Here is a 24,900-nt window from a genome sequence, read left to right as displayed (position 1 = left end):
TGTTTATTATTCTAGACTTCTTTTTTCTACTATAAATTTTAAGTTTTGTCTTTCTGGTTTAATGTTTATTTTGTGTTATGAGAGTACTCTTTTCTATATCATGATTGGTACAGAATTTTTCATTGACTTGTTATTTGTGATTCATTAATGCTCACTTGTACCTGGCAGATAATTTTCTGTTGCAGACCACTTCCACCACTGATACAAACATCTATCTTCTCCTGTCTCTTTACTGGGCAGGGCATCCATCCTTTGAAATAGAAATATTGAATGCAGTGGTCATTTGTGCTGTATTTTGGAAGGCCAGATCGCAATGAGTAGAGAAGAAAGTTTTTATTTTTCAGAGTTATAAGTTTCCAACCCAATCCTCTTTATCATTCTTTGTGCAAGTTACTAAAATTTTCTATTCTAAATTTACCCACTCAGTTATTGGATCATATATTATCTGTTTCCTAAGGATTTTGAGTTTTAACAATTTGAAATTCTTTAATCTTATTTTATAAATGTAGCATCAAAGGAACCAAGTATTTTGAGTTGTGTGTTCTCCATTTGAAGGTGAATCCCTATGACCCAATGAATCTTTTGTAAAAAGTCGACTCAGCTAGGATGTTACACCACCACTGTCGAAGGAACCCTGAACTACAGGAAGAATTGCAGATTCAGGCAGCAGTGGCTGCTGGGGATGTTCACACAGTACGAAAGATGTTAGAACAGGGCTATTCTCCAAATGGCAGAGATGCTAATGGGTGGACCCTGCTTCATTTCTCTGCAGCAAGAGGAAAGGAAAGATGTGTCCGAGTATTTCTTGAACATGGAGGTGAGTGTACTTTTCTTTCCCCAAAATTTTACTCCCAAATACAAGCTTTCAATTACTTGTAAGATAGTTTTAGTATGCCCATGCAATTCCTTGTCATTAATAATTAGAAAATATTTTAATGTTCTACTTTAGTGAGGACTTTTTCTGATTACTTTCAAATTCTACTAAGCCTTGATTAGCAACAATTTTTTTTTTTTTTAAGTTACCTCACTTTGGGAATATGCTATTTGGCTATCTTGCTTGATAACATTGCTGATTCTTTTTGGCTCTTTCCCAGGCAACTCAGTTGCCTAGCCTATTTTATTTCAGAAGCAGAAGTATGGCCCTTTGCTCCCCCATTTAGACAATTTTTTCCCTATGAGTAATTGCCCAGACTCAGATACTTGCTAAAGGTAGTCCCCTTAGAAGTTATATTATAAATTACTCTTTGAATTTAGCTCTGTAGTTATATTGGTTTCGTTTTTTCCTATTCATGCTTCCTAGAATTGCCTATAGATTGTAGACATTAGAGGAATCTTGTTCTAATTTAGTATACTTATTACAGGCCATTCCCAACTACATTATCTTTATCTTGGCTTTTTTTCAAGCCTCATAATTACATTAAATGTCTCATTTTCGACTCATTTGTCTCATTAATCTCCCCCACAAGCCCCCGGTGGGTCTCTTCATACTTTTGTCATTTACCCTAAGATACATATTATACCACTTACTTGTCTGAATTTTATTTGTAAATTATAAACTAAAGATGTCGTAGTCATGACATATAAAGTAGATTATAAGAAATAAAGGATTTAGACTTGGAAAATACACCATCCACTCTTACACCCTGTGAAATAAAAACGCAATATTCTGATATTTAACAAAGTCTGTCAGAAACAAATTTATTAATTATCCATCTAAGCATGGTTGCTGAGAAAAAGAAGGAGAAGAAAGGGAAGGAAGAAAAAAGAATAAATACCAAAGGGTAGATTTTTATTTCTTAATTCTGTTACACGCTATTTCTATTTAGGATTTATAGTGTTTAGGAACACATGGAAAATTTCATAGAAATATTGAAAACCAGATTAACGAGCAATGTTAGAGTTTGATTCACCAAGCAGAACTCTAGTAATATTAGAATTACACCCTTAGAAATTCCTTCACTAAAACCAACTTAAGGTCCAGGGTGTAATATTCACCTATGTTGCTTTAATGCAAGACAAAACTAAGAACACCTATTTTGGCTAAAAGGTGGTCATTCCCTCTGTGGCCCCTCCCTCTTAGGATTTATCCTTTTACTGTCTTCAAAGGTATTCTCAATAGATAATTGCCTTAGTCCATTCAAAGACTTTTCCACTCTTTGTTTGTATGCCACAGATAAAAGTTTTTTTTAATTTTCAGGAAAATCCCTCCCTGAGTTTGATTGTCTTCATTTATAAGAAAATCAAGAACTTTAGAGTACAGTATTATTACCTTGGAACTTTGTATAATTATTGATAAGGTTTTATGTTCAGACTAGGACACTGTTGCAATATTTTCTTAATGTTAAATATCCTAGGGGCAACTAGGTGTCTCAGTGGACCATGCCTAGAGACAAGAGGTTCTGGGTTCAAATTTGATCTCAGACATTTCCTAGCTATGTGACTGAGCATATTACTTAACCCCAGTTATATAGCCTTTACCACTCTTCTGCCTTGGAACCAATATTTGGTATTGATTCTAAGATGGAAGGTAAGGATTTTAATATATATACATATATTATATGTATGTGATATATATACACATATACATAATATATACATATATAATATATATAAAATGAAATATAATAACATAAAAAGAGGCTTTAGTACTGCATGCTTACACACTCCACATTTTACATATGAAGACATAGGGAGATTAAAACCAAAGTTATGCAGTAATTAATATTATGGGCATTTGAAACCAGATCTTCTGATTCTAAATCCAGTATTCCTTTTGCTATGTCATACATTCCTATTTTTTTTCAGTGTACCAGATGCATTTTAGCAATAACCTACTTTGCATATTCCGTAGCCAGACTGATTCTAACACTTGAACAGTTATTTTGATATTTTCAGGACCTTACCATTGTTGTGTCTATGATCAGGAACCAAATAAAATGTTAGCTCTGGGATTGAAAGCCTTGGAAAACAGTCTCAAAAGTCATTTAATTTAGTTATCTGACTTGATAAAACAAGTATCAGAAATATATGAAACTATTTCTCTTGAGACCCTCATTCTCTCAACTGTAAAATATCTCTGGGCTCTGATAACAAGGTGAAATGTCAGGAATGGTAGATTCATTGAGATAATCTTACCACAGACTGAGGAATTTCATTGTTAAAATGCATTTTTTATTGTCTTGCCTCCTCCCTCCACTTTGCTTGCTTACACCTTACTTTTCTGTGACTAGAACCACAGCCTACTGGTTCCTTTTCTGGTGGTGCCACTATTATTATTTTTCCATCTCCCTCTGTCTCTGTCTCTCCTCCTCTCCCTTTCCTCCATCCCCTTCTCCCTCTCCCCACCCATCCTCTTCTCCAATCCCCTCCCCCCTCTCTTTTTACCCTTCTCTTTCTCTCTCTCTCTTTTGCATGCACACTCATGAAATGCACTTTACAGAATATAAATTTCATTGTCCTTCCTGTACCCTACAAGGTTTTTCCATGCTAATTATACTAATAATTGGTTTATTAAGCCATCATATTTTCCCACTAGTCCTCCTTGTAGTTCCCAGAATTGTCTATTTCCTTTTGAACACATTACAGCCACTTATCACAAGCAACCCTAAGTACTCTTTACACTTTAGAGTCAGGTATAGTGAGAACCTACACACCCTTTACACTTTACTTTTGAGATACTACAAAGTTTTGCTCCTATATCCTACTTTGATGCTTTCTACTATTAGATATGATTATCTAAAACCAGTTATGATTATCTTAAGAAATATACATATGACTTAGGAGTAGATTCTAGGTAGAAACAATATTTTCCCAGCCTATTCTTTCCTGTCCCTTGTTTTCTACTTCAAGTCTGCCTTTTCTTTCTACGAACAGTCTTTTCCCACAAATGAATAATCTTGTCAGTACTGAAATTAGTATTGCTGTGGTGGTCTTTGATCACCATTATTAGAAACCAGAACTGCTTGGTAATGGCACTCTAGCTACCTTCCTGGACCTGGAAAGAGAATGGATTCAAACTTCTTTTCAGCATCTTCATAGAGCTAGAGAAAATAGGCTCAAGAGATCGTCCCTGTGTCTCCCTTGTAAAAAAATGATTCATCTCTTAGAGTGATTAGAAACCATGCCTATAAGTAAATTTCAAAGTGGGCCTTAGGAAAGTTTAAATTCAAAACTGCTAGGAACTGCATGTTAATTACTTAAGAGTTTCTGGCTCTGCAGATGAATATTTACTACCACTGCTCAGTTGATTATTGGGCTAGAATGATAAAGCTGAAAGTAAAATAAATGAACAAGATTTCAAGAATAAAGAAAAAGTGCCATCTGCATCAGCAAGATGCTTCCATGTTCCTAATATATAAATAAGATGGCCAGGTAGCTTTTTAAAATATAAAATTCTTATTGCCAAATGTTAACTGCTTTCCCATTTTTAAATTTAGTTAAATCCACTTTTTTTAGTAGCATTGTTTTGTTTTGTTAGCAAAACAACATGGGAAGCATTATTATATAATTAAAAGAACATTGAGATCAATAGATCTAGATTCTACTCTTGTCTCATATTATGTAACTCATTTCAACAAAAATTTACTCATTGATTATTTGCAAAGCACTGCTAGATGCTGGGGACATGATGGCCAAATGAAAATTGTCCTCAAGAACTTATTATCTTCTTAACTCTTTAGAGGACACAATATTTATATAGGTAGATACAAGGTCATTTAAAAAAGGAGAGAATATTAATAACCAGAGAGATCAAGAAGGGATTCCTGTGGGAAATGATACCTGACATGAGTCTTGAAGGAAGCTTAGGATTGCAGAAATAAAGGTTAAGTGGGATGATGTTCCAGGCACATAAGACTACATGTATAAAGATATGGCAGGTGAAAAATGGAATTCCAAATTTAAGAAATTTCAAGTATTAGTTTAGCAAGAATGTAGAATTCATGAAGGGAAGTAATAGGAATAAGTCTGGAAAAGTAAGCTAGAGGCAAACTGTTAAGGGCTTTAAATGCCAAACAGGAGTTTATATATTAAACCAAGCAGTAAAGAGCCATTGAAATTTTTTGAGCAAGGGGTGATTTAGTGAGACTTGTACTTTATAAGATTATTTTAAGTTTGAACTCAAGATTATTTTAGATTTGAACAGTCAGGTGACTGTGAGAGAAGAGATAGGAAAGATGCCATGAAAGTCAAATCAGTAAGATTTGGCAAGTAATTTGCTATAGTAGGTGAGAAAAAGGAAAGAGTTGAGGACTAGGTTGTAAACCTGGATGACTTGATCAATCAATCAACAAACATTTATAGCATCAAGTGCCTACCATATGCCAGGCACTGTGGTAAGAATAGTAGTAGTCTCAATGGCAATAGGGAAATTTGGAAAAGGATTTGCATGGCTTTAGTTTTGTTATTTTGTAAGACAATGAAGATAAAGATTACTTTTTGACATGCTGAATTCATGATGCTTATAAATAGCAACTATCAAGCAGTTGGAAAAATGAGATTGGATATAGTATGGTAATAACCTTTACAAAGCTAATAGCTGAATCTATGGAAACTGATAAGATCACCAAAAGAGAGTGTAGAGGGAGTAGTCAAACAGGAAGAGAACTGAGATGGATCATCATAAGACAAGAAAAAAAGAAAATTATCAAAGAGGAATGCTGTATCAATAATATAAAAAGCTGTGGAAAAGATGAAGGATAAGGACTGAAAAAATGATCATCAGATTTAACAAATAACAGTTATATGCCCTTGGGCAAGTCATTTAACCACTCTAGGCCACAATTCATAAATTTAAGATGTTAGACTAAATTACCCCTATGATTGCTTTCAGTGCTAAAACTGATATTTTATTCCATAATGATTCCTTATTCATGAGCCATAAAATTTTTAACAAAATAGTGCATATAAACCTTAACTAACATGCCATCATTGGACAACACATACACACAAAAATTAAAATATGATAAAAAAAAACTTTATGCCCCTTCTGGATCATTGCCTTGTCAATGCAGAAGGGCTTGTATAATACCTGAGTGAAACTTTGAGCTAAGTCATTCAGGGTTACCCAAGATAGACCATTCATAGTAGAGCGCTCTGACTCAAGGTGATCATTGGAGGAGGAAATGGTAAACCACTCCAGTATCTTTGCCAAGAAAACTGTGGACAGTATTAAAATGATCAAAGATATGACACCAGAAGATGGGCCCCTTTGGTCAAAAGGTGTTCAGTACAATACTGGGGAAGAGCAGAGGACAACTACCAGTGCACCAGAAAGAATGAAATGACTGGGCCAAAGTGGAAAGAGAAGGTTCAACTGCAGATGTGTCTGGTGATGAAAGGAAAATCTATTGCTGTAAAGATCAGTACTGCATAGGAACCTGGAATACACGATCTCTGAACTGTGGTAAGCTGAATGAGGTCACATAGGAGATGGAAAGATTAAATACCAACATCTTGGTTGTCAATGAAATTAAGTGGATAAAATGTAATCACATGATCATTACATATACTACTTTGGGCAAGAATCCCTTAGAAGAAATTGATCAGCCCTCTTAGTCAATAAAGGTGATAAAAACAGCACTGGGGTATAATCTCAAAACTAACTAAATGCTATCTGTTTGAATCCAAGGAAAACTATTCATTACAATAATACTCCAGCCAGTGATGCTGAAGAGAACGAAGTTGATCAAAACTATGAAGCTCAATAACATCTTCTAGAAACAACCAAAGGAAAAAAAGATGTCACATTCATCATAAGGGATTGGAAAATAGGAAATCAAAAAGATAATTGGGAGGGGGCAACTAGGTGGCTTAGTGAATTGAGAGTCAACCTAGAAATGGGAGGTCCTAGGTTCAAATCTGGCCTCAAACATTTCTTAGCTATGTGACCCTAGGCAAATCACTTAACCCTATTGTTTAGCAATTACTGCTCTTATTCTTCAGAACCAAATACACAGTATTGATTCCAAGATGGAACGCAAAGATTTAAAAAAAAAAAAAGATTATTAGAAGAACAGGCAAGTTTGGCCTTGGAGTACAAAAAAAAAAAAGCAGGGAAGAAACTATAGAGTTTTGTCAAGATAATAATTCACTGGTCATAGCAAATTATTTTTCAATAGTGGAAAAGATGACTCTACACATGGACATTACCAGATGATCAGTATCAGAATCAGATTAATTATGTACTTTGCATCTAAAAGCAGAGAAGCTCTATATAGTCAGTTAAACAAGAGCTGGTATTGACAATGGCTCAGATCATGAACTTATTGTAAAATTCAAACTTAAATTGAAGAAAATATAGTAAATTATCTCAACACCTAGGCATGACCTAAATAATACCCCATATGATTATGAGGTAGAAGTAATGAATTTATTTAAGGGATTTGATCTGGTTGATAAGAGTACCCAATTTAGCTATATACAGAGGTTTGCAGTATTGTATAGAAGGCAGGAACAAAAAAACATCCCAAAGAAAAAGAAGAGCAAGAAAGCAAAATAGCTTTTCTGATGAGGCTTTACAAATAGCTTAGGAAAGTGGGACTGTAAAAGGTAATGATATACCTAACTGAATACAGGATTTTAGAGAATAGCAAGAAGAGATAAGAAAATCTTCTTAAATGAATAATGCAGAGAAATAGAAGCAAACAATAGCCTGGAAAGAACAAGATCTCTTCAAGGAAATTAGAAGTATCAAAGGAACATTTCTTGTAAAAATGGGCATGAAAAAAGACAAAATAATAGGGACTTAAATAAAAGAGATCAAGAAAAGATGCCAAACTTTATAAAAAAGAACTTAACATCACCAATAGTGACAATGGTGTGGTTACTGATATAGAGCATCCTAGAGCAGGGGTTGGCCACCTTTTTGGCCGTGAGAGCCATAAATGCCACATTTTTTAAAAAGTAATTTTGTGAGAACCATACAGTGCTCACAGTGCGTGCTCCTATAACGGCGCCTGAAAAAAAAATTGACTTTATGGCTCCTGCAGAAAGAGCCATACGTTGCCGACCCCTGTCCTAGAGCATGAAGTTAAGTGGGTCTTAGGTAGTATTCCTAACAATAAGACTAGCAGAGGTGATGAAATTCCAGTTGGGCTATTTAAAATAGCAAAAGATGATGTGTTAAGGTGCTGCACTTAATATGCCAGCAAATTTGTTAAACTGAACTGTAGCCACTGGATGAAAAAGATCAGCTTATGTCCCAGGCCAAAAGAAGGGCGATGCCAAAGAATGTTCAGATTACCAAGCAATTGCACTCATTGCACACATCAGAATGGTTACACCTAAGATCCTGCAAACTAGGCATCAGTAATATGTGAACCTAGAATTACCAGAAGTACAGGCTGGTTTTTGAAGAGGAACCAGAGATCAAATTGCCAGTATTCACTGGATTATGGAGAAAGCAGGGGAGATCAAGAAAAACATCTATCTCTGCTTAATTGACTACACTGAAGTCTTTGAATATGTGGATCATAACAAAGTGTGGCACATCCTCAAAGAGTTGGGAGTACCAGATCATTTTATTTCCTGTGGAACCTGTATGCAGGTTAGGAAGCAACTATTAGAACCAAACATGGAATAATAGATTGATTTAAGATTGGGAAAGGAGCATGACAAGGCTATAAGAAGCCTCTTGATGAGGGTGACACATGAGAGTGACAAAGATGGTTTGGAGCGTAACATTAAAATAACTAAAATCATGCCAACTGGTCCAATCACTTTTCAGCAAATAGAGGAGAAATGGAAGCAGTGTCAGATTTTTATTCATGGGCTTGAAGATCACTGCAATCAGCTACTGTAGCCATGAAATTAAAAGATGCTTGGTCCTTGGAAGGGAAGCTATGGCAAATCTGGACAGCATGCCAGAAGCAAAGATATCACCTTGCTGACAAAGGCCTAGATGGCCAAAGCTATGGTTTTTCTAGTAGTATGACTGGCAGTTGGACTATAAGGAAAGTTAAGCAGTACTGAAAGGATGCTTTGAAACTGTGGTGCTGGAGAACCCCTTGGACAATAAGATTAAATCAGTCAATACTTAAATTTACACAGTTCATTGGAAGGACAAATACTGAAGCTAAGGTTTAAATACTTTGACCACATGAGAAGATGAGACCCATTGGAAAAGGCCCTGATGTTGGGAACGATTGAAGACAAAGTGAGAAATGGACAGTGGAGGATTAGATTGATAGTGTCACTGAAGCAACAAACATGAGCTTAGACAGTCTTCAGGAGGTAGTAGAAGACTGAAGGACCTGGCATGGAGATCACAAAGAGTGAAACATGAACAACTGAACGATAACAAAAAATTATATGACCACATTAGGCATTTTGAGAGATTAACATTTTGGGAATATAACGTTAGTAATGGCAGTGGTGATTTTCAGAAGCAAAAATATATAGTATTTATGTTATCTATACAGAGTGGAAAAAAGAAAAAGACTTGGTTAAACTATTGAAGTTGAAAAAAAAAAAACATACAAAGCAAAAACACCAATCCTTATTTGGTTAACATTCAGTAAGTGTGTATCATAGATAGAATTTTCCTGGGGAAGCCTTTAAATTACAAATAAAAGAAATTAAGAACAAAAATAAAAACTTAAAACTCTCCTCACAAATATGCCACACATACTGTAGGAATTCTGAGCAAAATTAGGTGTTCATAAATATTGAGTCTGTTCTCCTAGATTTCTTTCATGAAAAAATTCATGTCTATAGCAGATTTATGCAAGGAATATATCACATCTTTTTTCTTTTCTTTCATTTTCCCCTTTTTTCCTTTTCCCTCTCACTTTTTTTTTTTGGCTTAGGATCTTTTGTTCATAGGCTTTCAAGTGATATTGACACTAATAGGCATTAACCTGACTTGTGACATTCTTGTTTTAATGTTTGCTGACACCTAAACTTATATATCCCTGTAAACAAAATTAGCCCACGTTTTTGCCTTAGGTATATAATGATAGATATTCTGTAAAACTCTGTGACCAATTGTTTGGTTATATATATGAGTTTCTTTACTAACTGCTGAGATGTATCACTGTGACTTACTAATTAATTTGAGCTGCCATTATGTACTGTGATGATGGTGGAAGCAAAATATTCAAGACATATCATTTAGATTCCATGACATAATAGTAGTAAAAAGTTTTAGCATGAATATATCTATATGTATATGCTACAGATACTTGGTTAAAAACATGGAGATTTAAGGGTTTGTAATAATATGTCAGTTTTAGTCATTTCAGTTAAACAAAACCATCAAACTGCATATAATTTTTTGTAGCATGAGCATGGGAAAAGTCCTAGCATGAATGGAAACAAAGGAAACTGGTATTAGCCATAAGGGTTTGCTGCTAGCTTTCTATATGTCTAGCCTAGTCAGTCTGTGTTTTTTATACCTTTCCTCATCTGTAAAATAAAGGAGTTGGACCAGTTAAGGTTCTTTCTATTATTCTTTGATGTGTTTAAAATTTAGAATTTAACCAAGGTTAATTAAACAATAAGATATAAGCCACATTTAAAAGAAAAGAAAGATCCAACATTAAAAAAATTAAGTTCTAGGATCATTACTTTAACTTAATTGATAAATAGAACAAATCAGGGCCATTAAAGAATACTTTATACTATTTAGCTATATTCTACATAGCTAAAATTCATCCATAGTAACAATTGGAAAAGAGAGAAAAGCTCTTTCACTAATAGAATAGCATGGTAAATGCCCAGATATGACAGAAATAGACATCTTCTTGGCAGGATCATTTTTTTTTAAGTAATAGTGGAGAAATCTTTTATAGTTCATGACTCTTACTGCTTATCTGTTTTAGACAAGCATAGTAGCACTTTCTTCTTTGCTACACTTATTTACATCAAACAAACAGACTTGATTGAATATAAGTATTTCCGCTGGTAAAAGGTGCCAAAAATGAACATTGGTAGCTTAGTTCATTACAATTTGCACCAGGAGGTGGCAGTAGAATACTTTTTTAAAAACAAATTTCTGGCTGACTTCATTTTTTTAATCACATAGTTTCTCAGTTTTGTCACTTACCTCTAAGGCAAACCATGATATTCTCACTATCACTATGAAAATAAAACCATATGCTCTTGGTTCTGGTATTTGTATGTTTTAACTTCCATTGACAGTGTATACCCTGGTGCCTCTTTATGGCATGAAGATAATCCTGGCTTTTCAAAGGCTATACCAGTGCAGCACAGGCCATCAGGTCTTCAATGCTGAAAGGACTTTGAATACAAGCCTGACGACAGACCATTTATCTGTTGTCTGAAGATTAGACCAGCTAAGTTCAGAGACACTAATCACCAGAAAGTCAACCACCAAATGATTAAGTTTTTTGACTCCCAAAATTCACGAACAATTTACTTGTGCATTCTGTGCTTATGAAGGGAGTACTCACACCAGTGAAATCAATGTATATTTTTATAAATGTGTCTTGAAATCTTTGTGTTTTTATAAATTACATCATTTATTTCATTGAAATGTTTTACTTTTCCCAGATATTACCAATATCTTATATGTTGTTTCCTGCCTTTTACTGAATCCATTGTTCATAGTATTTATGTTTTAGCATTTTGTTGAGCAACATATGAATGTTTATTTCCACAACTTTGAAGGTTGTTGATTTTTCAAAAGGTTTCCCTTCTGTATCCATGAAACAAGCTAAAATAAGTCTTTTATGTGAACAAAACAGTATTTTAATAAGTCATTTGAACTGACAAATTTAACTTTTGCATTTAATGCTAGCTTGATAAAAGCATGGGCACAACAAAATGATCCACTTAGGTAACAGGAAAAGCTCTTGCCCTTGTTTGACCAGCTGGTCAGACAGTGCTGGTGAGATCAGAGACCACAAATAGCTGTTAATGCAGCCTTTTGGCTTAAGAAAGGTTCTAGGACAGGTGATGAACATCTTAGGCAATAGCAATGTATAAAGGGTTTTAGATTATTGTAGTTTCATTCTTAAGTCAGTCAGCTTAGAGAGTTGTGTATGGTTTTCAAAAATAAGAATATTTACATGACAGAGGTTTCTTCTAATTTTTCACACAATGTGCTGCTTACATTCTTGTAAATTCCAAAATTCTTGTAAAACTAATAATTCAGAACAGACTTTTCATCTTATGAAAACATGCTTTATCAAGATCTCTTAAAGGACATATATCTTACATGCTTTGGAAATCCTACAGACCACAAAGAAACTTTTACCTAATACACCCTAAAATAACACAATCTGCCAGACCACAGTACATCCGCAATTTGGAATAGCAGATGTTGCTACACATGCTTCTTTTTAAGACTAAGAAACAGCACAAGAGAAATAAAATAAAAGTTTGAAATGGGGAAAAATCTGATAGAGATGAAAGTTTGTAATAGTCAGAAGGGAGATGTAGACAATTGGTCTCAAATAGCCACAAGAAAATGATGCGGCTATCAGGGAGCTCTGTGTTTTGTGGATGCCTTTCCAAATGATTATGTGATCTGTCATCCTCATTCCAGTAATTTAGATTTGATAACTTTCCTTTAAGGCGAATTCTAATTTCACTAGTCAAAAGAATATTATGTGTTCATTCAAAAACTTTTATTTAAGCTTTTGTTCTGAAGTGTGCTTTAGAGTAGTTTTTTCTCTTACTGTTTTCTAACATTTTTTGTTTTGGTTTTAACTTTAGCTGATCCCACAGTTAAGGACTTAATTGGAGGCTTCACTGCTCTTCATTATGCAGCCATGCATGGTCGAGCCCGGATTGCACGCTTGATGTTAGAATCTGAATACAGAAGTGACATTATCAATGCAAAAAGCAATGATGGTTGGACTCCCCTCCATGTAGCTGCTCACTATGGTAGGGACTCATTTGTCAGACTACTGCTAGAGTTCAAGGCTGAGGTCGATCCACTGAGTGATAAAGGTACAACACCGCTTCAGCTAGCCATTATCCGAGAGAGGTCAAGCTGTGTGAAAATCCTTCTGGATCACAATGCCAATATCGACATTCAAAATGGTTTCCTGTTACGATACGCTGTGATCAAAAGCAATCACTCATATTGCCGAATGTTCCTTCAAAGAGGGGCAGACACAAACTTGGGTCGCTTAGAAGATGGACAGACACCATTACACTTGTCTGCCCTTAGGGATGATGTGCTTTGTGCCCGAATGTTATATAATTATGGAGCAGACACTAACACAAGGAACTATGAAGGACAGACCCCATTGGCTGTTTCAATAAGTATTTCTGGAAATAGTCGACCCTGTTTGGATTTCTTACAAGAAGTAACAAGTATGTAATATATTTTATTATAATTGTCATTATTGTTGCAGTTGTTTTTACTTTTGCATATTTCTTTTGAGGGATTTGAAGCATTTACAAACTTCATGTAATGTCAGGTATCAGTCATTCACAGCAGCCCTGACTGGTAAGTAATATTTTATTTGTTCTTTAAAAAGGAAGTTACCTCCACATCATATTAAACGCCCTGTCACAAATTAAAGGACTGGGTGCTGCTACTAGTGTTGGGGGGATAGCTGTAGTTTTACAGTAGAAGAGATCAGAGAAGGATGAAGGAGAATCAAGAAAATTACAAAAGAACCATGCTAGAACAATGGAAAACAATTCCTTTTGGCCACAAGTTTTATCTCTTTTTAATCTTTTCAGGCTCTACAGTTTCAATATTGAGACTCACATTAACAAGAATTTTATTATCTTTATCTAGATATAGAGTGACATTGAAACATCACAGTATGTAATTGGGATATCTTTTAAATTTGTTTATAGTGTTTTCTATATTGTGAACTTTAAATATAAGGAACAGCAATGTTAAAATTTTATATTTGGTTATTTCATGAATATGTTCATTCTAACAATTACAGATAAAAAACATTCGTTTTACCTGTTTTGTTGCCTATATCATGCTGCTTGCACTACTTTTTAGTAGTTTTTTAGAAAAGTTTTAGTTTCTTGAAACATATGCTTACTTTTTGTGAGGACGGAAAAAATAAAATCAGGCCTAGATGATAGCAAAATAATTCGGTGGTTTATTGAAACATTTTGTTTAGTAATGTGATAAAAATCAGTCATAATTATTTGAATAATGGAATCAACAGTCACTGTAGATCATGTTTTAACTCTGTGTACTGTCAAACTAAATGTTCATTACTACTGCTCTTTATCTTATTTGATATTTTTATAGTATAAATGTTTTCAATCTGTTCTCATGGTTTCTTCAGTTTTATGTTTGCTCCTTTTAAAGCAAAAATTAGGGCTTTTCTTTATAAGTGAAATCATATTCTACTCCTTAATCATTTAGATCAATGATTCCCAAAGTCGATGCCACTGCCCCGTGGTGGGTGCTGCAGCAATCCAGGGGGGCGATGAGGGCCACAGGTACATTTGGGGGCGGTGAATAACTGTAAGGAGGTGGTGATAGTATGTGACGGGGGCGCTAAGTAATATTTTTTCTGGAAAGGGGGTGGTAGGCCAAAAAAGTTTGGGAACCACTGATTTAGATGTACCCTTTTACAAAACTAAGATACATGTGGCTCCGAAATAAAACTTAAAAATCAAATATAAAGTTCTAATTTTGCCTCTACAGCTGATTTCAGGCAAGTTGTATCCATCTTGGCATTCTTTCCTTTCTTTAAAAAGGAAATCACCGTGCTTTGCCAATCATCTTCAGAGAGGTTTCATGATTCTATGCCACTAGCAAATAATTGATACATATAATGGCTGGCTATGTGCTGTCTTTTCTACAGGAAGATTCATGTTATTTATCAAATATCACACTGTCATGTTTTTCTCAATAGAGATATCTACTTTGTAGCTTATCTATCATTCTCTATTGCCTAGCCACTTTATTAATAATTGTGTACCACAACAAAACTGTCAAGAATTTCAGTTCACATTTATGTAGCCCTTTAAAATTTATAAATCATCTTCCACACATCAGCTTTGTGAATTAAATAGTGTATTATCTCCATTTTACAGGTGAGGAAGTTAAAGTATAGAAAATTATGATTTGCCCAAGGCTACACAGCTATTAAGGAGCAAAATTAAGACTTAAACTCAGATCTCCTAATTCTTAAACCCAGAGCTCTTTCTACCACGTCATGCTATCACACCCCACTCCCACTGCCATCTAGGTAGCTTAGATATGTTACTGTTTGTGTCTTGAGTTTTAAAGGTAATATTTAATGTTGTACTTTATCCCTGCTCCACCTCCCCATCTCCCCTACACCTTTCTTGTGGCTATTAAATGTTGTGTTTGGTCATTATTTATATAAGATATAATTTTAACATTGTACACTTAAAATGTTAGAGTTTTAAGTATTTCGGTTTCTTATGTTAAAATTATTACCATTAAGTGTCACTAACATTAAACTAACATTAAAATAAGTGAGTCTAACGACATAGGGAAGGGCATTATGGCCTGCCTCATAGTCCTTATTTAGGTAAAATAATTGGAGCTCAAGTAGAGTTTGAGCAAGAGTAGAAGGTTATGCTTGCAATGATATAGCTGCTTCTTTCTCACCATCTAACCCTGACCACTTCATCTCTGGTGCTATGATTTAAAAAAAAAAAAAAGTTATTGTATTGAATGAAATTTCAAACCCTGCGTCTCTCAGCAACCTTCCTAGCATTCTTCATTTTCAGCACTGATAAGGACTTTGGTATTGTCACAGATAAAACAACCCTGCACTAAAAATTCAAAATTCTGTTATACCGTGTCTCCTGTAGAATTTTCATATTTTTTAAATTTCATATGCCACATTTTCATCATATGTCACATTTTGAGACTCAGTTGAATTAACCTTTGAAAGCCAAATCCAAGAAGACACACTTGCCATTTTATTAATACTGTAGACCATCCACCATTTAACAAATATTTGACTGCTAAAATAAGGGGAATCAGGCAGATAAATTACTTCTTTTAGAAATTTTGGCTCCCTATGGCCTAAAGGTTCTCAACCTTTTTTTTTTATTATGTACCCCTTCGGCAATCTAAAGCCTATGTATCCTTTGTCAGAATGTGAATGTAGTTGAAATTTATAAATGAAGAAAATGCCAAATTTCAGTTAGAAATTAAAATTAATGAAAATATTTTTTTCCTTCCTAAGTTCATAGTTCCTGTAAGATCCATCCTTGGATTCCTTTGGGATCTTTGGACCCGCTTAAGAACTCCTGGCTTTGAGAATAAATTGTGGTTAGTTGAAGAGACATAAATTTGTTTAAGAATTTATTTTTTTTTAACTTGCAGCAAATAGGTAGCTAAAAATTATTTAACTACTATTGTTAAAGTCCCAGAGCTCTTGGAGTCAACCACACTTGTGTTCCAGAAGAGTATATAAGTATTTTATATATACATATGTATATATGTTCTATATACATATTCCTTATATATTTATATATACTTTATATATATTCCACATATATAAAGAGAGGCCTGAAATCATTTATTCATAAAACTAATGCTTGGGGTGGAATAAAACAGAAAGACTCTTATTCATATTTGTATTCCCAAAGAACTGAGCGTAGTGCCTTAAACATAGTAGGTGTTCAGTAAATATCTATTTAGTAAATAATAGAGAAAATAGGGATCTCATTACAATTTTCTGGAGTGATTTCTGACCCCTTTTAAGTTCAAAAACCCATATATCATTTAATTTATCTTAAGCTTCAGTTCTCTCAAGATTGTTTTCTGCCAAAAAGTAAATGGAATGCTTGTCTGACCTGAGTATTGGTTCTGTGAATTCTTTAGTTAATGGTTACATGCAAAACTAGCCATTCTTCACTAAAATTCTCTATTATAATATGAAAAATCAGAGTGAAAAAAAGTTTCCACTCATAGGAAGATCAGGGAATACTAAGTCAAAACTGGGAACTGCATTCAGTCATCTGACCTGGAAGTGAACTGCACCTTAAATAACTTTTGGTCTATAAACTCAGAGCCCCAACATATTGGGAAATCAAAATTACCTTAAGATGATTATTATGTAGGAATATAAAATTTATTAGATAGACTAGCTTTTCAAAGCTAATGACATCTGAATTTTGAGTAGGTATATACTATTTGATCTTAAGAGGAAAGAAAATCTCTTTTGCTCTAAGGTTTTAAAACTCTGGGACTTACTTTTTAAAATGTTTTTATTAATGTCTTTTTTTTAATCACCAAAATTTACTAATAGCCCTCTTCTTCACAGAGCCATCCTATATTACACATAATGTTTTTAAAGAAAACAAAGAAAGAGAAAAGTCAGCAAAACTGATCAATATGTCAAAAAAAGTTTGAAAATGTGTGTAGCAGACCATTTGTGTACCTCCCACCTCAGTAAAGGGGTTCTTATCTCTCTTCTTTGTAGTCATATTGCTTTCACATTTTACAAATGTGAAAATTTTGCAAATGTTTGCTTTTGAATTTTTTGTGTGTGGTTCTGTTTACATTATTATGGTCGTATATATTGTTTTCTTGGTTCTGTTTACTTCACTTCAGTTCCTGTAGATCTTTCCACACTTCTCTGTGTTCATTGTATTATCATTTCTTATGGTAAAAAAATATTCCATTACACATGAATCTCAGTTTATTTAGCTCTTCTCTAGTTAGTAGCTTTGCTATCTCCAAAAGTGCTATTATAAATATTTTGGTGTCTATGGGAACTTTCTTCTTACCTGGGACTTACCTTTCAATAAATGGGTCTCACTTTCCTCCATTGTAAAATAAGGCACTTGGACTAAGATCTCTCCTTGCTTTTCAATTCTTTTATTATGCCTTTAATTATCTAATGTCTATCAATCATCACTTGAGAACCAATGTGGCATAATAGGATAGAGAACCAGCCAGAAAGACACACAATTTGCTTTTGAACCTGGGAAAAATCATTCTCAAGGCTTTGGCTGTTCTCTGAGATTTTAAATTGTACAGAAGATGCATACTATTCTGTATTGGTAGAGGAAGTTTCCTCTTCTGATAGTTTATTTCAGTGAAATCCCATGTCTAGTTTCTGTCCTTCTGTATCTGTTGATGGAGAGAAAAAGCATAATTTTAGCTTATTAAAGTAAAAGTAATTGTGAAATCTCAGTTATCCAATACTCTTACCTTCAAGATGAGTTTTACTTTGATGTAGCAAAAGTAGTCTTTTTTTTTAGCGAAGCACCTTCTTCATTTTATAAATGTGAAAAACATAGGAGTGGCCATCCTGGGTGAACTAGAAGGTTATTGCCTGTAGAATAACCCTATTTTCTCTGGAAGCCTAGATAGATGGCCTACTTGACATAGTTTTTAAAGGTGAGGTGTATATCAGCTTTTCTTTATAGCTCTTTATACCTCTCTCATTCATAAATTTGACCAAGGAAATGTGATGAATTGAAAAGGATACTGAACTCTTAATCATTTTATCTCTCTAGACCTCAATTTTCTCATCTGTAAAATGAGTAGGTAAGATTAGATATGATCTTCCAACTCAAAAATTCTGACTCCATTTATATTTCTTTCCATTACTAGCTTCTGTAGCATTAAGCCCTTATGTTTATGGCTTACTATGTAAAATAGCACTTCCTTTTATTTTCTGAATATATGTCAAGTTTCAAAGTATTTCCCTTTTACAAGCTTTTATTAAGAGACTACTATGTGCCAGATCTAGTATTTCAGTTTAGGTTTATCTCTTTTTTTCTTGCTCTTTTTATTACTCTATATTTGACATAGTAAAAAGTTATCTGTTATTTATTTGAATGCAATGTACAGTTGAACTATAATAAATATGCTACAAATGGGCATTATGTGCTTGATTGGTTGCTTTATTCTTAATATCTTAATGAAGCTTAATTGAGTAGCACTTTCCTATGGTTTTCTGTAATTTATGAAAGATATATAATATTCTGTCCTGTTTTTAATTTTCTCTTATGAATGAATGGTTGGAGCTAATGTTTTTTCCTACATGATAGAGAAGTTAGCTGTTGTTTAGTAAGATTTTTTAAAGTTCCAGAAACTATCAATGGGTTACAAGTCTTAGAATATTTTCTTTGCAGACTAATCTGGTAGAGACTGATTTCTGTCTAGTTTGCTCTGAAAAGCACTAAGTATATAGCCTTTTGGGAGATGCTTAAAAATACTATTTTATGATAGCAATGGCCCTAAACTTAGTTATAATTACAGCTGTTTTCTTTTCATTTGAAGAAACATAAACATTCAAAGCTTCTCCTTTTCAAAGTAACAATAAAATCACAACCCTTTTTTTTTAATTCAAGGCAATGAAACTTAGTTTGAAGTCTGTATTGCACAAAAGCATTATACCAAGTGCTATTAAATGCATTAACTCATGCATTCCTTTGAGTACTCTTCCTTCATGTATCAGCTAAGAAAATCAAAGGGATTTATCAAAATAGCATTACATAGGAACTCTTTGGTGAAAGATTATCTTGAACCATATACAAATTAAAGGTAATTCCAGATATTCAAGGTAGATCCTTCATTAAATTTTTCAGTCTTGAGTCTTAAAAAAATCACTGTTAGAAAGAATGGAATATAAAATCATAGATCAGATTTCTTGAGATTTTAGATTGAATAAATGCTTTTCTCTTAAATTTTTATTCTTTTCTGTGACTTTTCTATACTTACTTAAAGACTTCATTTTGAATGTATCATATTATTGGGATTTGACATTCAGAACACCTTGAAAATATTAGGCAAAACTAATAATTTGCCTGTGGAAAATATGATATATAGGCAAGGTCTCATTATAACCAATACTGTATGTATGTTGATTACAGATTAAAGTTAGGCTTTAATTTTAGATAACTAATGATTTTTCACTAAAGTCTATTTTTTTAAAAAGGCTGTGAGTTGATTTACTTCTATTTTATGCCCACACATTATAAAAAAGCTACATTTTTCCATAGTTATGATTTTGTTTAGCTTGTTTCATACTATTTTTACTGTTTTACTGTTTAACTTAACTGTGAAATTATAGAGTTTTTAAAATAGCAGAATGAGAAGGGAATTCCAAGGCACAGAAAAAGGAGAAAATATGTTTGTGGTAGGATTTTGAAATGAGATGGTGAGATAAAGCAAAGAGGTACAGGAAGGTTTTTCCAGATGTTGTACTGAAGTGAAGACCCTTGAACTAACAATAGTGAGATTGAATGGAGTAATCTAGGAAAAGGTTCTGGGTTTTCTTTCATATTCATATTCTAAAAATTCCTTAACCTTTCTTGGTTCAGTTTTTTAAATGCTATGTATTATAGATGTCTTGCCTCTTTGTTTATTTTCGAGATTGTTTCTCATCTAAGTTAAAAATTTTAGCCAGTCATAATTATAATTTTGATATCATAAGTGGATAGACTTGAATTTCTAATTCCAGAAATTATGATAATACATCATAGTTTGTGATGGGCCTATAAGAGTTGATTTAATTCTATTTTATACCCACCCATTATGATAGTTTTTTTTACAAAATCAAAATGTCCTTTGAATTGTCACAGAATATATTTAAATTCTTCAATATGATTACTTTGCAGTTTTTGTGTATATCCAATAATTGGTATGGCCTTTCATTTATACTTTTTATAATTATTTTTCATGTTCATTTCTCCCTTTAAAACCTTTATAGGCATTTGAGCACTTACAAAACAGCATAAGAATGAATTTCTAGGATACTAAACAAGCCACATTCTTAAACATATTTGGTTTTTTCCCTTTCCTTTATTTTCCTAATTTTCACTTCTTTACTCTCTGCTCCCCTAGCCCCCTTTTATTTTGTAGTTTGGTGATGTTACAGGTTTCAAACATCTGTAAATAACGAAGTGACAATAAGAGCGCTAATATTTATAGATCACTTTAAGATTTGTAAAGCACTTTATATATATTATCTAATTTTTTTACTCACCATTGCCTTGGATTAAATTGTAAAAAAATTACAATTATACAGCTTTGTAAGAACTAAGTTCACTCAACAAACATTTATTAAATATCTGCTGTGTATTTAGTAAATATGCATTGTTAATTTTGTTATTGGCATACAGTGTTCCCAGGAACTACTGAAATTTCTTAGTAAATTTCAATTCGTTCATTGATTAGTTTTTTATTTTTTTAAATAATATTGCAATCAAATACACAGTATCTGAATCAGTACATATATTCATATAGCCCTCTATTCATTCAAACATGTGCTAACTGAATGAACAATTGCCAGTTTTTCCATAGTAATCTTCTTCTATATGTTTTTACTTACATCCTTACCTGATTTTCTTTAGTAATATAACAAAAGTGTTTAGCTTCTCCTAGTAGGTCCCAGAATATTTCTAAGAATATTCTTGCCATTCAATAATTCTAGTGTTAAACTAGTAATTAGCTCTTGACTTAGAGAAATTACTTCCTCTCTAAACCTTAGTTTCTTCATCTTCAGATGGTATAATACTTAACTAGTTGGACCCCCCCAGTTCTTATGAAGATCTAATAAGGTGAATTATGTGAAAACATTTACAAGTATTTAGTGGTTGATGTCTTAGATTAGAGGTGTCAATTTTAGGGGCCCACTTTATGACACCAGTAAAATTCCCCAATGTAACCAGAACCAGATTAAAATGTAACTGGGAAATTTTTAACAAAATAAAAGTACAATACAACACAGATAACATTAATTTGTGCTTTCCCAAGTCAATATGCATCCTTTAGAAATTCATTTCTATTTGAGTTAAATTATTGGAAGTTAAGGTAGTAGATGACTTCCCTTTATACACTAATAATGATAATAGCAATGAAAAAAGGTTGGTATTTTTTTTTGTAGAAAGCTTGTTTTGTTTACATATTTTGGGGTGTTTTGGTCAAATGAGAGAGTTGGACTTGATAATCTACCACTTAACTCTAAATCTATGGTACTTATAAGCCTCACAATCTTGTGAACATAAGTGGTTCTTTTGTATTAGGAACCTGTGAGGAAAATTTTTTAAACTATGTTGGATAAAAGGGGAAATTATTTTGCCAAGTCAATTCAACTCAGAGGCATTTAGAGTTTTAGTTTTCTTTCCCATGTGCAATTTTTTATGTGACTCGAGATATATTATGTAAACTTTTGTTTCCTAGAACATCTCTATAAAAAATAAAATAGGGAGATATGTATAGTCCTATTGAAAGACACTCTTTAAATCTCAGAGATTTATAAAAATGCAAATTGTTACTGTTAATTAATTCTATATACCAAATGGACGGAGATTACACATTTCAAGAAGGGGACAATCATTTTACCTAGCAAGGAGTTTGATCTATAAAAGTATTGTTGGTTATTAGAGAGGCTCAAATTACCCTTCCATTTGTCAAAATACTTGGGGTAATTTTCATTTCTATAGCATTGGCCCTTCCTTTAATTTTAGAGACTAGAAATGCAAGAGTGACAAAAAGAAACAGCATTTCATTAAGAAATATTTTTCAAGTGTTAAATTTCAAAACAATAAGAAAGGATTTAACTCATTTTCTAAGGGAGAAAAAAAAGAATAAATTAAATCAGTTGTCCATTGAGACTTAGCCCTGGAAGATACATATTTACAGAGAGGGTTAAGAAAGATGTTTGCAGAAATCAACTAGATCATAATTACCTCAGAACAAGAGCAGTATATCATGCTTTAGACTGGCTCACATTTTCTTCTTTGAACATATTATTGTGGTGGTTTCTATAAATTAATCTGGAATATAACCTTCAATCAAATATTTAATGGGATAATTCATACTGAGAGAAAATATCATAGTTTAGGTTCTAAAAGTGCATTTTTTAAAATGGGAGTATTAATCCCCCCTTTTGCGGATTAATTTCTACCCTATTACTGTTTGCAATTTATTTCAGGTATTGCACATAATCTGTATATAGTAGTAAACCTTGAATTGAAGATTTTAAGAATCCTTTTAGCTGGATAAGGAAAGATTTATGTAAGCATTTATTGAAAATGAGAGTGATAGATTATTCTCCTAATAAATGTGTATGTAAATGATAATTGGAGACTACTATGGAGTTTATATAATAGTTCTGTGGCCACCCCCATTTGGTTTGGCTGCTGGGGGTTGGAGTTAGAATTGGAGGGAATACTACTTTACAAAACAAGTGTTTGGGCTAAAAATATTTCCTTTTTGAGGAGAGATAATAGAAATAACAGGACTTTCTCCTTTCCTACCAAAGATCCAGCCTTGGATTAGCACTCAGAGTAGGTAGAAAGCCCAAGCAACAATGAATTGTGTATCATTGAGGAGGAGTAGAAAACAGTGGAAATTCCAAATGTTGCAGGGGTGACGGGGAAAAAGGTCTTGTAATTCCTTTGTCTTCCTAGCTAGGTCAACAGTGTTTAGGTAACCATTTATCTGTAAGCTGAGCGTGCATAAGTTTAAGTCTGCTTTAACAATTTTTGTAATAGAAATATATACAGTATTCTTAACAGATTTACCCCATATTGATCTCTACTTCAAACCTTTGCCATGACTTGTCATTGTAGGCACATGTCAATGTATGTTGTATACACATGCACACACCCACACACATTTGCACAATTATATTTTCTCAGATTTTATTGTTATATCTTTAATAAGAAAAAGAGACTGGTAAGGCATTTTCAGGGATTGGTTGACCATTATCCTGATAGAATTATAAAGATAAAGTTTTGTATAAAGAACTTAAATAGCAAACATCTTCCTCTAAGGAGATAGTTCATTCACAGAAAACTGCATTTTAGATTTACACTATAAACAAATGCTGTTTTATCTAACTAGCATAGTTTTAAAAAGCATTAAAAATTGTTTTACCAGACCATAAAATGCATTACATAATAAAGTAGCCAAGTAGTCTATGAAGTATCTGGTACTTCATAAGAAAGATTTTTCACTTTGTCAGTATAACTGTTATATTACTTTAAAGTAAAACCTCTTCTGGGTTCCACTTAAGAAGTTGCTGAAAATGATTACTGTGTAGTAGGCACTAAGCTAAACATGAGAATATAGTTATAAAAGGAAGAGTTTCTTCTCTCAAGATGATTATGTTCTAATGGAGACTGAGCATATATTGCAAAGTGGTAGCTAGGGAAAAATACTTTGTTCTGGAAGTCACAGGGATGATGAATGGAGTTATTGGGTAGTGAATTTACTTACCCTTTCTAGAATCAGTGATGATGTTGCTTTGAATACCATTCCCTAAGCACAATTTGAAAAACATGGGTGATGGGAAGAAGGTTGCTCTCGGTGATAACACATGATGGCGGTGACCAGAGGGACCAAATGGTTGGAAGTTTACCAGCTAGATAAAATGAACCCTCCTCACCAATAAAAGCAACACAGCCCTGAGACTGAAGTTGTAGGAGCAGCAAAAGAAAAAATGTATCACTGTTGTTGTCTCTATTGGAGTATGGATAAGAGGGGGTGGGTCAGTAATTTGAAAATGGAAAGAAATTGGTCATCAAGAGTTTTAGGTGATTACTAGGCAGTTATTCTTTTCCTGTACGTAGTTAGTTGATTAATAGAAAAAACAGGCTGTGTAAAAGTAATTGGAAAAACAGTTCCTTATTAGATAAACCGAAAAGCTACCTTAGATCTTGCAACTTTAGCTTTATAACTTTTTTTTTCTAATTTTCTTTTTAGGGCAGCCCAGAAACTTGCAGGACCTGTGCCGAATTAAAATTCGCCAATGTATAGGCCTTCAAAACCTAAAACTACTTGATGAACTACCAATTGCCAAGGTCATGAAAGACTACTTAAAACACAAATTTGATGATATCTGATATCAATGGGACATCATGAGCAAGATTAGGAGATATATACCAGATACTTAAAAGGCTTGTTGCCTTGCACAAAGTATATCCTATGCAATTTCTGATTTGCTGTGAAGTCAGAAGGCAGGTATACACTTTCGGGTTTTTTGTTTGTTTTTCACTGTA

At 33.4% G+C, this 24,900-nt stretch overlaps 1 protein-coding gene across 1 annotated transcript; it reads left to right on the top strand.

Annotated features, from left to right (window-relative positions):
- The first annotated feature begins 606 nt into the window (after positions 1–606).
- On the top strand, positions 607–24,900 carry ASB7 (ankyrin repeat and SOCS box containing 7). The gene is made up of 3 exons (XM_044662457.1): positions 607–817; positions 12,679–13,284; positions 24,605–24,900. Exons 1-3 carry the CDS (start codon positions 607–609, stop codon positions 24,742–24,744), a joined length of 957 nt encoding a protein of 318 aa, XP_044518392.1. The 3' UTR covers positions 24,745–24,900.

This window comes from Gracilinanus agilis, chromosome 2 (genome assembly GCF_016433145.1).
Source record: "Gracilinanus agilis isolate LMUSP501 chromosome 2, AgileGrace, whole genome shotgun sequence".
Lineage (NCBI taxonomy): Eukaryota > Metazoa > Chordata > Mammalia > Didelphimorphia > Didelphidae > Gracilinanus > Gracilinanus agilis.
Note: the sequence above shows the minus strand (reverse complement) of the source record. Positions and strands in the feature narration are given on the sequence as shown.

What these genes read in the sequence shown, in the direction of transcription:
- ASB7 (XM_044662457.1), top strand. Translation starts at nt 607, where the DNA reads ATGTTACACCACCACTGTCGAAGGAACCCTGAACTACAGGAAGAATTG. An exon ending in AGTATTTCTTGAACATGGAG is followed by an intron (nt 818 to 12,678) that starts GTGAGTGTACTT and finishes TTTTAACTTTAG; the next exon opens with CTGATCCCACAGTTAAGGAC. An exon ending in TTTCTTACAAGAAGTAACAA is followed by an intron (nt 13,285 to 24,604) that starts GTATGTAATATA and finishes TTTTCTTTTTAG; the next exon opens with GGCAGCCCAGAAACTTGCAG.